Genomic DNA, 15,472 nt, shown 5'->3' with positions numbered 1-15,472 from the left:
AAAAAGTAATTCACACATCTAAACAAATGCACTACGAGAAGAAGATAGCAATGTCAGGGAACAAAATAAAAACAATATGGGATATAGTGAAAGAGGAGACTGGTAGAACCAGAAAGGAACAGGAGCAAATAGCATTAAGGGTAGATGACACATTAGTAACCGATGGGCATAGTGTGGCAAATCTATTTAACAAGTACTTTATATCCATTAGTGATAGAATGGGATTGTCAGGATCAGTAAATAATGCCCTTGAATATCTGAAACTAGCCTTTACAAATAGCTTCAGCTACATGAATATGTCACTCACTTCACCAAAAGAAATGACTTCCATAATAAAATCTTTGAAAACAAAGCATTCTAGTGGTTACGATAAAATATCAACAAAGTTAATTAAGGCATGTGCTTGTGAGTTTAGTACAATTCTAAGTTACTTGTGTAACCAGTCAATTATAACTGGGACATTTCCTGACTGGCTAAAATACGGAAATGTTAAGCCTCTATTCAAGAAAGGGGATAAAGAGATACCATCAAACTACAGACCGATTTCACTTTTGCCAGCATTCTCAAAAATTTTAGAAAAAGTAATGTGCAGGCAGCTTCTCAACCATCTGACCACAAATAACATTATCAAGAACACAGTTTGGATTTCTGAAGGGTTCTGATATCGAGAAGGCTATTTACACCTACAGTGAAAATGTACTTAATTCATTAAATAACAAATTACAAGCAGCAGGTATTTTCTGTGATTTGTCAAAGGCATTTGATTGTGTGAACCACAACATCCTTTTAAATAAATTAGAATTCTATGGTGTCACGGGCAGTGCTGCAAAATGGTTCAAGTCATACCTAGCTAACAGGAAACAAAGGGTGTCAGTACAAGGGACTAGTGAATTAAGTCATCAGTCATCATCAGAATGGGAAGAAATTACATGTGGTGTCCCACAAGGATCCATCTTAGGGCCATTGCTTTTTCCTGTGTACATTAATGATCTCTCATCAGTTACACTGCCAGAAGAAGAGTTCGTTTTGTTTGCAGATGACACAAGTATTGCAATAAATAGTATGTCGCTTGTAGTTCTAGAAAGATCTGCCTGCCCTCACAGCTTTACTTTTGCCAGTACCTCATCTTCTATCTCCTTCCTTCCAGACTTCACAGAGTTTGAGTCTCAGTCTGGCACACAGTTTTGATGTACCAGGAATTTACAAAGGTAGGAGATGAAGAACTACTGGAAGTAAATCTGTGAGGTGAGTTGTGAGTCATGTTTGGATAGCTCAGTCGGTACAGCATTTGCCAATGAGAGGCAACAGTCCCGAGTTCAAGTCTTGGTCTGGCACACAGTTCTGAACCAGCAGGAAGTTTCATATCAGCACACATTCTGCTGCAAAGTGATAATCTCATTCTGGACCCAGTTCCTTTCTGCCATGTCTCCACAACACAAATGTATCATCCACATAATGGAACCATATATTTGCTTTTTTGTTGACAGTTCCTAATGCCTGCAATTTGAACTTTTCCGTACAGAAATTTGGTATCAACAGGCTTAAAGGGCTCGCAACAGTCCTGCATCTGTTCACAAAACACGATATTCTATTTGAAGTACATGGTCATAAGACAATGTTTAAACAGTTCTGCAATACTGACATGAAATATCGGATTCCGCTGTTCCAACACTTCATTAAGTAGAGCCATGGTAAACAGTGATACCACATCAAAACTGATTAATATGTCCTCCAGCTGGACTACTATACCATTTAATTTACTAATTTAAATTAAGAAATTGGCACATTTTATCAGTAAATCCCATGACACAGTGGTCCAGTCAGAGGACATGTTCGTATAAAGATATTATGTCCTACATGCAGGTGAGTGAGAGTAACTTCCTTCTGACTCAGTGACAGTCTGCTTGATTGCTCTTGAGACAGTGCACAGCTTGACATGTTCATTGTGAATGGATATTCATGGAAAACAAGGGAATTGCTCCATTTGAACTCACTAGTACACAATGTAAAATTTGTGGTGCCCACCTAAAATATTATAAAAGACATATACAAACAATATTTGGAGTACTTTCTTTTGATATTCATCAAATATAAAACAATGTATTGTTTCCTAAGAAGCAAAAGTCATATTTTACTCCAACATTGGTGTAAGAAATTAATACTCAGCAGATTTATATCTAACAGGCCATCTCAAGGTAAAAGAAAATACTTATCCGATAATACTTGCACAGGAAAACCCACCATATAGCAACTACCTGCAGTGCCCAGTTATGTGCGGGGGAATGATATCATCTGAAAGTGACCAAAGAGTTCCTGAAATTTTAAGACAAAGAGCAGGCAGTAGTCCTGTCCATCCTAGTGTCTGTTCTACAAAGCTATAGAGGGGGAAACTTCAGTAGCTACTTTGGTACATACATCCTGTCCCAGCCTTCAGGGGGGTGAAATGAAATAGCTTTCCTCCATGATGCAGGACATCATCCTATTTCTCATATGAAATTAAAACTGTCAAGGAGGATTTCCTTAGCATTGCTACTAATGTAGTATAATATGCCATACTGGATTCTGTCATAGCCAGATGATGTGTCACATACCACTGACAATACTGTGTCCAGCTCCTACACAGAGAAGGGTGCTCCAGTCAGACTAAAGTCACAACTGCCCCTCTGAACGACCAGTTGTTAGCAATGGAAACATGGATTGTAGCTGATGGTGGCAGTAATTTAATGTGAATGCTCTACAGTGGTCTGGGCAATGTGTCTTCAGTTGATCAGGACATTCCCATTCCTCATTCCAGCAATAATAGGACATCATCCACTTACCCCCCAAATAATGACAATGGCCCTCTATATGTGTGCCTTTTATAGTATTCAGGAATTGTCATCACAAACTCTTCTTGCTCTTCTTAATAATTCTGATACTTTGCCTTGATCTCCCAAAATGCTGTCAGGTTCTCAACAGTTGCCCACATTTAAATTACTGCAGTGTTACACTTGTTGCTCCACAAGAGAATGGATCAAATTCTCAGTTAGGCTGATGACTGTGGAATGGATGCTCCAGTGGCATTGTGGTGAACACCTTTCTTAGTGGATTTATTTCAGGCACCACTCAGTCTCACAGGTGTACCCACAAAGGGTAGTGGTAGCACAGTTTTTGAATGCCGAAGAGCATATAATGAGAGGCCATCCACACCTCGACCCCTGGATCAGTTGGGTGCAGAGCCCTTGAGGCACAAAATGTGGATTGAATTACGCATGGATGAGAGAAATGGATGGTGGAGTGAGCAAGGCCAGAAACTATCTTCTTATCTCAGTTACTGTATACCAATTCTATTTGGTACATTTGCCATGGCAATGACTGACTGTAGGTTGGTGGTGATAGGAACAGGCAAGGAGTGACATGTGTTATTAACAAATATAGGCAGTCCTGATTAGTCATCTTCCTACTGAAGGCTTCCTTATTCCGCTGGACATAGGTTCACAGCAGTGGTCTTTGTAATGTGTCTCTTGGAAACACAGCATGTAGGTTTTCCCAATGCTGTCTCAGTTCCTCTACATGTGACCAGAATATAACTACATTTAACCGTAGTATGAGGGCCATTTTAGTGGTAAAGCTTTTTCTTGTATTTCTGCTTTCACTGACTAAGGGACTCACCAAATATTGGTGGTTTAGACAGAAGACCTGTTGCTTCCCTCAAGTTGGCCTCCAAGTCTGTAGGCGTCCAGAATCACATTTGGATGCATCAGACAGAACCTACTGGATGAAATTAACAGTTCTGGCCCAGTTTTATCACAAGCTATTGAGGAAAACTAGTGGATTTGGGTAAACTGTCATCAAAACATCTTCTGTCATCCTGAGAGACATGACTAACTTTACAGTATAAGAAATTTGTTCCAGCGAGTGTATCAAAGAGAGCCTTGTATTAACCACTATTTCAGTTGTAGCTGTGAATGACATTACCCATACTGGAAGCTTAATAACCTGGCACTCTTTTTATTTAACTTTTTGCTTCAGCATAAGAAATCTGCTTCAGCATACTTACTCCAAAATCTTCTTCTCCTCAACAAAACCTGCAAATTCATGACTCCAAATTTGCATAAATTTCAGTACAGTCCGAACAACTACAGAGGGTGGGTATGCTAGTCATTGGGAGCTCCAATGTTAGGCAGGTGATGGAGCCCCTCAGGAAGATAGCAGGTAAGGTGGGAAGGTGGCTATCGAGCACACTTTGTGCAACCAGCTGTCGGCATGAATGACGCCTGCCGCTTGGGTTCTGAGACCATCCTTGGCTCCTTCCGGCATCTGGCTGATTTGGTGAAGGCAACTAGCAATGCACGCGGGGTTCAGGCTAAGCTGTCTACTTGCAGCATTGTACCCAGGGTTGATCGTGGTCCTCTGGATTTGAGCAGAGTGGAAGGTCTAAACCAGATCCTCAGACAGCTCTGCGATGGTATCAGATGTGAATTTCTCAACCTCCACTATCAGATGCAGAATTGTAGGGTTTCCCTTAATATGTCAGGCATGCACTATACACAGGAAGTGACTATAAGGGTAGCGGTGTACGTGTGGCAAGCACATGGGGCTTTTTTAAGTTGGAGAATCCCTCCCTTGGGAGCAAAGATGATTTGCCTGTTAAATCAGCCACAGTGACCTCAGAGAATCTTGGTCCTCACAGAGCAGAGATAGAAAAGATTAATATGATTTTAGTAAACTGCAGGAGCATCCAAGGAGAGGTCTCAGAATTAGTGTCACTTACTGAAGGTTATAATGCACAGATAGTATTGGGATCAGAAAGCTGGTTGAAACCAGACATCAGTGACAACAAAATCCTAAGTTCAGACTGGAATGTTTATTGTAAGGATAGGTTAGTTGCCAGTAGTGGCGGCATGTTTATTGCAGTAAAAAATTCAATAAATTCTAGCGAGGTTATCACAGATTCCAAATGTGAATTAATCTGGGTAAAACTGAGTAAAGAATGGTCGAAAATGATGATGGGATGCTTTTATAAACCACCTGGGTCAGGATCTGTAGTTGTATAGTGCTTCAGACAGAACTTGCACAATATCATTAGTAAATTTTCATGATCATGCCGTTGTAATAGGGGGGTGACTTCAACTTGCCAGGTATAGACTGGGAGTGTTATGCCATCTAAACTGGTGCCAGAAACAGGGAATCATGTGGTATTGTTCTGGATGTCTTTTCCGAAAATTACCTTGAACAGATAGTTAGAGAACCAACTCGTGAGGGTAACATCTTGGACCTCTGGCAACAAACAGACCTGAACTTATCAAATCAGTTAATGTAGAGGAAGGTATCAGTGATCATAAGGCTCTGACAGCATCTGTGATGACGGGTCTTACAAGGAATGTTAAGAAAGGTAGGAAGATATATTTGTTCAGCAAGGATGACAGGATACAAATTTCAGAATATCTCAGCAGCCAGCATCAAATATTCAATGATGAGGATGAAGATGTGGAGAGCAAATGGAATAAATTCATACGCATTTTTCAATATGCCCTAAACAAGTATGTTCCGAGTACAGTTTTAAGGGATGGGAAAGATCCACCATGGTTTGATAGCTGCGTTAGAAAAGCACTACGAAAACAAAGAGCACTTCAACTAAGATTCAAGACAAGTAAAAACTTCACTGACAAACAAAAGCTGAATGAAGCAAAAATGAGCGTAAGGAGAGCAATCAGAGAAGTGTTCAGTGATTGAAAGTAAGACAATGTCAACTGACCTGAGTAAAAACTCTAAGAGATTTAGTCATATGTAAAATCAGTAAGTGGGTCAAAATCATTTATTCATTCTCTCAGTGACCACACCAGCACCAAAACGGAAGATAACAGAGAGAAGGCCAAAATACTGAGTTTGGTCTTCCGAAGTTGCTTCACCGTGGAAGATTGTAACACTGTCCCTCCTTTCAATCGTCGTACGAACATTGAAATGGCAGATATTGAGATAACCGACTGCGGAATTGAAAAGCAGCTGCAATCGCTTAGTAGTGGAGAGGCTTCAGGACCTGATGAGATACCTAGAAGATTCTATAAAGATTATGGAAAAGAACTTGCTCCCCTTCTAGCAACAATTTATCATAGATCGCTTGAGCAACAAAGGGTACCTAGCAAATGGAAAAAAGCACAGGTCATTCCTGTTTTTAAGAAATGCCATAAGACAGATCAACACAATTATAGATCTACATCATTGATGTCAATCTGTTGTGGAATTATGGAACATGTTTTATGCTCTAGAATTATGACATTCTTGGAAAATGAACATCTCCTCTATAAAAATCAACATGGATTCTGCAAACAGAGATCCTGCGAAACTCAGCTCGCTCTGTTCCTCCATGAGATCCACAGCACAGTGGACAATGGCACTCAGGTTGATGCCATGTTCCTTGATTTCAGTAAGGCATTTCACACCATCCCACATTGCTGTTTGATGAGAAAAAAAAAAAAAAAGAGCTTATGGAGTATCGGAGCAAGACCTGCAATTGGATTCAAGGCTTTTTTGCAGATATAACTCAACACGTTGCTCTTAACGGAACTAAATCGACAGATGTAAAGGTAATATCCAGAGAACCACAGGGAAGTGTTATAGGACCATTGCTATTTGATATGATTGATTTGATTTTAACAGGGAAGCTAAAACAGCTTAGATCTAACCTGCCACTGCCTGCACCGAAACTAAGTTTATTGTGTGGTATTGCTCCCTGTATATCTAGTAAAGCCAACCAATGCCCTTAAATAGTTCAAGGAGTCCCTCTACCAGTTTTTTGTTAGACACAATTTCTTCAGATTCCAATGTCCCGAAGATTCTGTATCTTTTACTCTCCAATGCCAGGCATTTGAAGATTAGGTGTGATGCAGTTTCTTCACTGTCATCACAGATCCTACATTTGGGGTCCTCTTCCATTATAATCATTGTATGTAGGTGTTTTTTGAAATTCCCATGGCCTGTCATCAGTCCAGTCATGAGTTTGAACTCTTTCCTGTCCAATCCCAGGATTACAGAGCTTCTGTTAAAACATAGCTTGGGCATCATTGCCTTACCAATGTTTTTATTTATGGACCTTGGTCCAATATCCTACTTGCTGTTTCCTAAGCCAGTTCTGTAGTTATAATTTGATCAGAGCCTAGGTGATTGTCAGGACAGGTTCTGGTCAAATAAATGGAGTTGTTTCCACCATCCTAGCCAATCTGTCAGCTTGTTCACTGCCACAGATCCCTGAGCGGCCAGGGACCCACACTAGGTTTATCCTGTTGCTTCCTACTAACTCCACCACAGCCCTTTGGCATTCTGCAACAATCTTAGATCTTGTTGCAGGAGCTGCCAATGATTTCAGGGCTGCCTGGCTGTCTGAATAGATGTAGATACTACGGTGCTTGTAGCAACTACACATATTCTCCTCCACACATGCCCTGACTGCAGTAATTTCAGCTTGGAATACAGAGGCCAGTTTTCCTAGAGAGATGATGCTCTACAGTCCTGGCTCATCCCCGTATACCCCTGCCCCAAAACCTTGGTCTATTTTCAACCCATCGGTGAACCAAACAATGTCCCCCTTATGGTGTCGAGCTGTTTCTTCCTACTGCTCCCTGCTTCCAATTATTAAATTGTAAGGCTTGTCGAAGCGGTTGGGAGTTATTATGTAGTTGGCAGGCATTTCCCCAGCCATTCCTATATTTACCTCTCTCATTATGTTAGTGTGTGATTCTGGATATCCAAATGAGACCCAGTTTTTGCCAGTTTTATGTCTATGTGCCTCCATCTTGACACAGAGGTGTAGTGGAGGCATGTCTAGCATGGCTTCCATTCCAACAGTTGGTGTACTGCTATTTCCGCCTGTTATGGCTAAGCAGGCCAGTCTCTGCACCTTAGCAAGCTCCTCAGCTGCAACTCACTGTTCTACCTTCTTCCACCACACTACGGCCCCGTAAGAAATCCTAGGTCTAACCACTGTGGTGCATATCCAGTGCATACCCCTGGGGCTTAGGCTCCAGTTTTTGCCACAAGCCCTTCTAGTACTCACTAGAGTACTTTTTGCCTTGGAGCAGATGCTCTTAATGTGAGGGGTCCATGTTAGCTTCTCATCTAAGGTTACCCCTAGGTATTTCACTATCCCCTTCACAGGTAGAGTTTTATCGAAGAGCTTTAGACTCCAACTTGAGTGTTGAATATGTCTCTTCGTAAATGGCACCACAACAGTCTTCTTAGGATTAACCCTTAGATCCTGTTTAATGCACCAATTTTGCACAATGTCCAATCCTCCTTGTGCCATATTTCTAACTGTGTCAGTAAATTTGCCAAGTATTACTATCACAAGGTCATCTGTGTATCCTTGGCAGAAGCATTGGCTGGAATTTAATTCCACAATGAGTTCGTTCACCACTAGAGTCCACAATAGAGAGGGGACAGAACTCCTCCTTGTGGGCAGCCTCTAGTGGTGTTAATTACCATCTTTTCATTCATCATGGTAGCCTCTACCTTCCTTCCACTAAGCATGGCCCTGGTCCACCTGCATATAGTGGTCCCCATGTCATGCACCTCTGCTGCCCTTACCATGGAATCAAAGGTCGTGTTACTGAAGGCCCCCTCGATATCAAGGAAAATGCAGAGGGCTATTTCTTGGAAGTGAAGTGCTTTCTCCACCTCCCCAATGAGTTGGTGGAGTGCTGTCTCACATGATTTGCCTGGTTGATATGCTTGTTGGTTTGAATGTAGAGGGGCCATACTTAGCTGCCTCTCCCCAACATATACAATGACCAGTTTTTCCAATGTTTTGAGAAAAAGAGGACAGACTGATTGGTCTCATATCCTTGGCCTTGGTATGATCAATTCTCCCTGGCTTTGGAATGAAGACAACCTTCACTGCCCTCCAAGCATTGGGAATGATTCCTACTGCTAGGCTAACCCTGAATAGCTTGCCTAGGACTCTTATGAGCTTCTCTTCTGCTGGTTGCAGGAGAGCTGGAAAAATTCCATCTGGGCCAGGTGACTTGAACGGTTGGAATGTTGCCACCACCCATTGGATTTTATTAAAGTTCACACACTCCTTGGCTGATTCCCAGTCCTCTCTTCGATTGCCTGAGAACCATTGTCTCTCCGGGACCACATTCTGGTCTGTGTTGTCCGGCAGAGCGTATTGAGGAAAGTGAGTTTTGAGGAGCAGTTACAGCATCTCATGTGCTGTATTTGTATATTCCCCATCCTCCTTCCTCAACGTACCTCCTGGATTGGTTGGTACTCTAGTAAGAATCTTGTGAAGTCTGGCTTGTGCAGCCATGCTCTCCACTTCCTCACAGAATGCCTTCTTTGCTTGTCTGATTACAAGATTGTAACTGACAAGGGCGTCATGATATTTAGCCCATTGTCCTTTGCATCTCGCAATATTAAACAGTCTCTGTACCTGTTTTCCTTGCTTTTTCAAATTGTTATTCCACCAAGGCACACACCTATTTGTGCACTTCTTGGTGATTGTGCAGTTGTCCTGAAATGAGGTCACTATGGCAGAGGTAACAGCCTCTGCTACTTCCTCAAATTCTACTGGATTCCTTATCGAGGTTTTAATTTCTAATAAGCCTGAATCAAGGTCCCTCCTATATGACTCCCACAGTCTGTTTTCCTGAGATTCCAATAGGTCATGGTCTCTCGGATTCCCATTTCAACCTTAAATTTAATGTACATGTGGTCCGATGAGGATGACTCCTTCACCACATGCCATTGCTTGACATAGCCACCCATCATCATGGAACCAAAAGTTATGTGAATTACTCCTTCCCTCCCGCTATTCCTGAAGGTAGGTTCATTGCCCCTATTCAGGACCTCTAAGTTGTTAGCTAAAGGAAATTCAAGAAGGTACTCACCTCTACTGTTGGTGTCCTTGCTGCCCCACACTTGGTTGTGGGCGCTGGCGTCGCATCCCACCAGCAGTTGCCACCTTGCTGATGGCAAGTCTCTACGAGTCTCCTCACCTCCAAGGAAGGAGGAGAGCTGTCTTCATAAGGACGGTATGCTGAGGCCAAAACAATTTCCTTCATGATACCTTCCTCAAATTGGTGCATTTTAATGGCCACTAAGTCCCTGGAGCAGAAATCCATCATTGGTATGAAAGAAATTCCATTTCTTACATAGATGCATGTTCTGGAGTTTCTTAGATTTCTAGCATAAATCAGCTAACCGCCATTGACACCAAGGCCTGATATAAATAGGCCTTTATATAAATAGGGTTCTTGTATCAAGGCCACGTCCACTTCCTGCCTCCCCAGGCAGCGACTCAGGGCAGCAGAGGCCCCTTTACTGTGCTGCAGATTAATCTGCAGCACCTCCAGTCTCTGTCTTGCTGCCATCTTTAAGGTCTTTGAGAATCCTGATGGTGACCTGCGAGAACCCTAAAAACAATTTCAGGTCCTGCTCCCGCATCACCTTCAGGGACTTCTCTCCGACCTCCACCACCAGGGTTTGTCCTTCCAGTGCAACCTTCTGGTTGATCACTCTCCAGTCTTTTGTCGAGACTTTTGGGTTCTGGGCCCTTATTTTCCCGAACAGAATCTTAGGAGAGATTTCCTTAACGATCTTTGGTACCCATATTGATATCTTTGCGGTCTTAAGAAGCTCCACTGCCATCTGAACCAGCAGCTTTGCATCTTCCCATGGGGATATCATGGGCACCTTGTCCTTGACCCTCCTGAAGTTGGGTCCTGGGCCAGCATCCCCCCCCCCCCCAATTCTTTTCAAAGAGGGCCATCTGTACCAGTTCCTCCTGCTGCGAGGTGATGGCCACCAGTGGATAGCCTTCCTGGATAACTGCCATCCTAAAAACCAAGACTCCAGTACTATTGGTCTGTTTCACTATTCCTTGCCTCAGTTTTTTCTGTTCTGGACTCGCTTATCCAGGGAAGAGGGAGTCTTTGATTCCTCCCTTATCCACTTGCTACCTGTCTTTGATGTAGTGGAGGTCTGCATATCCCCTTCAACCTAAGACAGTTTCTACCTGGGGGTCTTAGGTTCAAGTCCTTTTAATTTCTTCCACTTGTCTTTAGGAAGCCATTCTTTCCCTTCCCTTTCCTCTGATTCCTGAGTAGTTTCCTCCTCTGGGACCCAGAGAGGCCTTTGATCTTAATCTGGTCTAGCTTCTCGGTTACAGTTCCCACTTCTGGCTCAGGTCTAGACCCTTATTCAGTAGTGGTAATGCTTTCCATTGGTTCTGACCCCGATGTTTGGGTATCTGATGTCTCAATTTGCCCCTCAGTTTGTTTTTCTTTGTTTTCTTTAGTCATGTCCATATTGGTCCCATGAGATCTGGGGATCTACAAGATCCACACTATGAATACCCCATGCAGTGTAAGGCTACTTACTCAAGGAGGTCGCCCGGTATTCTTGAGGCTCTGTTTGCGACACATCTTCCAATGTGCCACGCACCCCTTGGCACGGATCGCATCACACCTTGGGTTGGGTCAGGGAATTTGGTACGACTGGGAGTGGATAGGGAAGATGTGACATTATGGGACACTCTTAGTCTGACTCATCAGCTGAGGCCTTTCCGGCAGTAGGTCCTCTACCATGGGCATAGCCCTCACCTTCATATGGATATGCAAGCCTCTCCACCCGCACGGACAGTGCTTCATCAAGGTGGTGTCCCCTGGAGAGGACCGTTGCTGTTTACTACATATATAAATGATCTAGTAGAAAGCATCAGATGCTCTTTAAGGCTACTCGCAGATGATGCAGTTGTCTATACCAAAGTAGCAACACCAGAAGAAAGTAGGAATTTGCAGAATGACCTGCAGAGAATTGATGAATGGTGCAGACTCTGGCAGTTAAGCCTGAATGTAAATAAATGTAACATATTGCACCTACATAGGAAAAGAAATCCACTATTGTACAGCTACACTGTCGATGACATACAGCTGGAAACAGCGTCTGCCGTAAAATATCTAGGCGTAACTATCCAGAGCTACCTTAAGTGGAATGACCATATAAAACAGATAGTGGGAAAGGCAGACAACAGACTCAGATTCATCGGAATAATCTTAAGGAAATGTAACTCATCCACGAAAGAAGGAACTTGTTCGCCCAATTGTTCATGACAGTGGTGTGTTCACACATTGGTACTGTGGTATCCACTTCATTGCTGTTGCTGATGCACTCTGATGTGGACATGTGTCATATGGCACAGCACCAAAGGACAATGACCCAGTACACCAACCAGGAACAGGCTGACATGATCTTTACATATGGGCAGGTAAATGGCAATGGGTGAGGAGCTGCACAACTGTACCAGGAAAAGTATCCCCACTGACAGCAACCACACCATAAACAGTTTGCTACAGTGTTTCGTCATTTGTGAGAGACTAGTTCATTTACAGGAATGGGTAACCATGAAAGGCTGTTGTACCCAGTACATAGATAGACCTAGGAGGAACAGTTGTTGAACACTGTGGAATATGACCCTGGTATCAGCACCAGGCAGGTGGCCTGCCAGCATGGGGTAAGCCAGGTGACTGTGTGGAACATTCTCCATGACAACTGCCACTGTCTATATCACCACATGTGCATGCTTTATTATGTATGGACTCACTTCTGCAGTGATGGTTTTGTTGCTAATTTGTCACTCAGAGAACCACAGTGCTGGGATTTCTATCCATCCTATTCACAGATGTGGCTACCTTTACGAAAGGTGGCATTGTAAGCTTCACAATACCCACATGTGGGCCACAGAGAATCCCCGTGGCATGATGGTAGGAAACCATCAGCACTGGTTCAGCTTCAATGTATGGTTGAGGATTATTGGTGACCACCTCATGGGACCAGCCATCCTTCCACAGCACCTCACTGAAAATGCATATCTGCACTTCCTGCTGATGACCCTCCCTCCCCTGTTGGAAGACGTTCCTTTGATGGTATGAAGAGTAATGTGGCTACTAAAAGATGGTGTTGCAACTAAATTTTGCCTTTCTGTGTGGAGGCATCACAACAACATCTACCCTGGGATGAGGTGCTCGAGTCATATAGCCCATCCTGTCACCAGACCTCAACCCTTTAGATTTCTACCTGTGGGACCACCTGAAAGAAGTCATGCAGGCAGAGCCCATCATGGATGTGCAGACACTGGTGCTGCTGCCTGTGATGCCATTTTGTTGCAGGATGGCACATTTGAATGCGTGTTGTGGCGTTATGTTAGTACACTTCAAATACCTTATCTAGCGGTGGTCTCATCATGTCATGCACTGCATTGTATTGTACAGGCATGAGGAATTAATAAATACCCTACAGTGCAGACACCATGCATTTCCAGCCATATATTCATATGACCTTTTTTGCTCCTTGTCTCCTCAGGGATCATTTTCTGCAGTTCTTCCCCATTTAGCAGAATGGCCCTGTAGAATGGCAAAACATTTTCAAAAAAGCCATCGTCCCTTCTAGTTACAATAAAAAAATACTGTGTCACCATAAAATATCTGTTATTATACAAGGCTTTTTTCAAAATTTTAAGTTCTTGAAGGAATATTCACCTAAAGTCTTTTGGTTAGCTCAACATTACTGCTCCTGGACAGTGCAATGAAGACTAGGATTTAACATCCCATTGGCTATGTGGTCACTAGATACAGATTCTGTTGGGAATGCTTTTAGTTTGTGAGAAAAGGTTAATTGCAATCCTATGAGAGGCACACCCCCACATACGTGATCGAGCCTAATAGAACTGGGATGTGACAGATGTTCTAGAGGTTTTTTCCTTTCCTACAAGGGTGAATCAAATACAAATTGGAATTTTTATTTGACATGCCTTTTTGTAAACTGAGAGTGGTGCAATCTCTGCTCATTGTTGCTTTCATAACCAGTGATTGTTCTCCACAGCTAGAACACTGTTGTACCATTACTTTAATCAGAATTGCAATGTCAGAACAAGAGGTCTATCATCTCTTGTGCATTGCATTATAACCTAGTTTATCATAATAGGGGGCATAAAACCATCTGAAATTTTGAAACGACTTGTGGCACAGTTCAGGGACAACACACTGAGAAAGACTCAAGTTATGCATAGTACAAACAGTTTTTATGAGGATAAGAAACAGTCGAGAAGGCAGCTCACCGACATTGCCCAAGGACCAGCACAACTGAGGAGAATATTCAAATTGTGAGCCAGTTTACTTAAGATGATTGCTGAATATCAGTTGCTGAGGTTGGTATAAGCTATGGTAGTGCTGAGGTGATCATCACTGACAGCCTTGGATTCCAGACTGAGTCCGCAATGTGAGCATCTCGTCTTCTCGCCACAGAGCACAAATTTCATCATCTCAAGGTGTGCAAATGGTTACTGACACACTATCAAACTGAAGGGGAACATTTTCTACACTGGACTGTGATCTGTGATGAAACATGGGTGCACCATTACAGCACAGAATTGAAAAAAAGCAGAACAAAATGGCGTGAAAAGGGAAAATCTGCTTCTATCAAAGCCAAAGACTGTCTCTCCATGGGGAAGATTCTTGCAGCAGACTTTTTTGATTTTGAAGGAATTTTTTTCATTGTTTTTCTCCACAAATGTCAGACTATGAATGCTGCATACTACTGACAACTTTTCGACCAAATAAAACGTGCATATTGTCAGAAAAGGCACGCATTTCAAATCTGGGTTGTGATCGTGCTCCGTGACATGCTCAACCCCACACAGCTGCCTGAACTCAATGAAAAATTCAGGAATTGTTCTGGACCTCACCAGAACATCTTCCTAATGGTCCAGGCTCATTGCCCTGTGATTTTCATTTGTGTGGACCACTAAAGGATGCAGTTGGGAGGACACAGATTTGGCAAGGTTTGTATTGTTGAAATGTTCCTGCACAACTGACTGCTGTCACAGCCACATTCATTTTACAAAAATGGTGTCAAGAAACTGCCTGTCCAGTTGGAAAAATGTGTTTCCTGTTCAGGAAACTGCATAGAAAATAAGTTCATGTGCATGAATTTTTCTGAAGCTCAAATAAATTTATAAAAAAAATCCAATTTATATTTGATTCATCCCCATACATATTGATGACAGTCTGAACAGGAGTCACTACACTGGGCAGGGAGGATGTGTTGCCTGTCCTTCAGCAGGAGGCTACCTGGTACTGTTTTGTGGCTCTTCTTTGAAAACCCATGGGTGCCACAGCTCCCTTGGCATGTCAGCTGTTAACGTGTTTGGAATTTAGTCATTCTGGAACTTTTTCATCATGCTCCTACAACAACTACAATGGCCTTAAATGTGGGGCATGTGGAGACAAGTCCTTGGAAATATCTGGTCCCTCCAACCTTTGACAAAGCGATTTATTGACTGTCTACTGCAATACATGGGGTACCACATTTACTGAATTCTGAATCAGGGATTGTGCACAGTTATATAAAACCAGTCACTTGTATACTACTGTGACACATAAGAAATGAGACTGGTTGCATTACCAAAGAACTTTTTATCACTGCATATTATTGCACA

At 42.7% G+C, this 15,472-nt stretch overlaps 1 protein-coding gene across 6 annotated transcripts in view; it reads right to left on the bottom strand.

Moving 5' to 3' along the window:
* The window catches only part of LOC126248989 (acidic mammalian chitinase), a 190,364-nt gene that overhangs the window by 17,426 nt on the left and 157,466 nt on the right, over positions 1 to 15,472 (bottom strand). For 4 of the 6 annotated variants that reach the window (XM_049950554.1, XM_049950556.1, XM_049950560.1 and 1 more), the window contains one exon: positions 9,867 to 10,083. The exons of 1 other annotated variant lie outside the window; for it this stretch is intronic. In XM_049950554.1, the coding sequence (XP_049806511.1) occupies positions 9,867 to 10,083 (217 nt within the window). Of the gene's footprint in view, positions 1 to 9,866; positions 10,084 to 15,472 lie in introns of those variants that run through there. One more of the 6 variants, XM_049950557.1, reaches the window with a different exon arrangement.

Source organism: Schistocerca nitens, chromosome 3 (genome assembly GCF_023898315.1).
Source record: "Schistocerca nitens isolate TAMUIC-IGC-003100 chromosome 3, iqSchNite1.1, whole genome shotgun sequence".
In the NCBI taxonomy this organism is placed as follows: Eukaryota; Metazoa; Arthropoda; class Insecta; order Orthoptera; family Acrididae; genus Schistocerca; species Schistocerca nitens.
The sequence above is the reverse complement of the archived record's forward strand: the minus strand, read 5'-3'. Positions and strand labels throughout refer to the sequence as shown.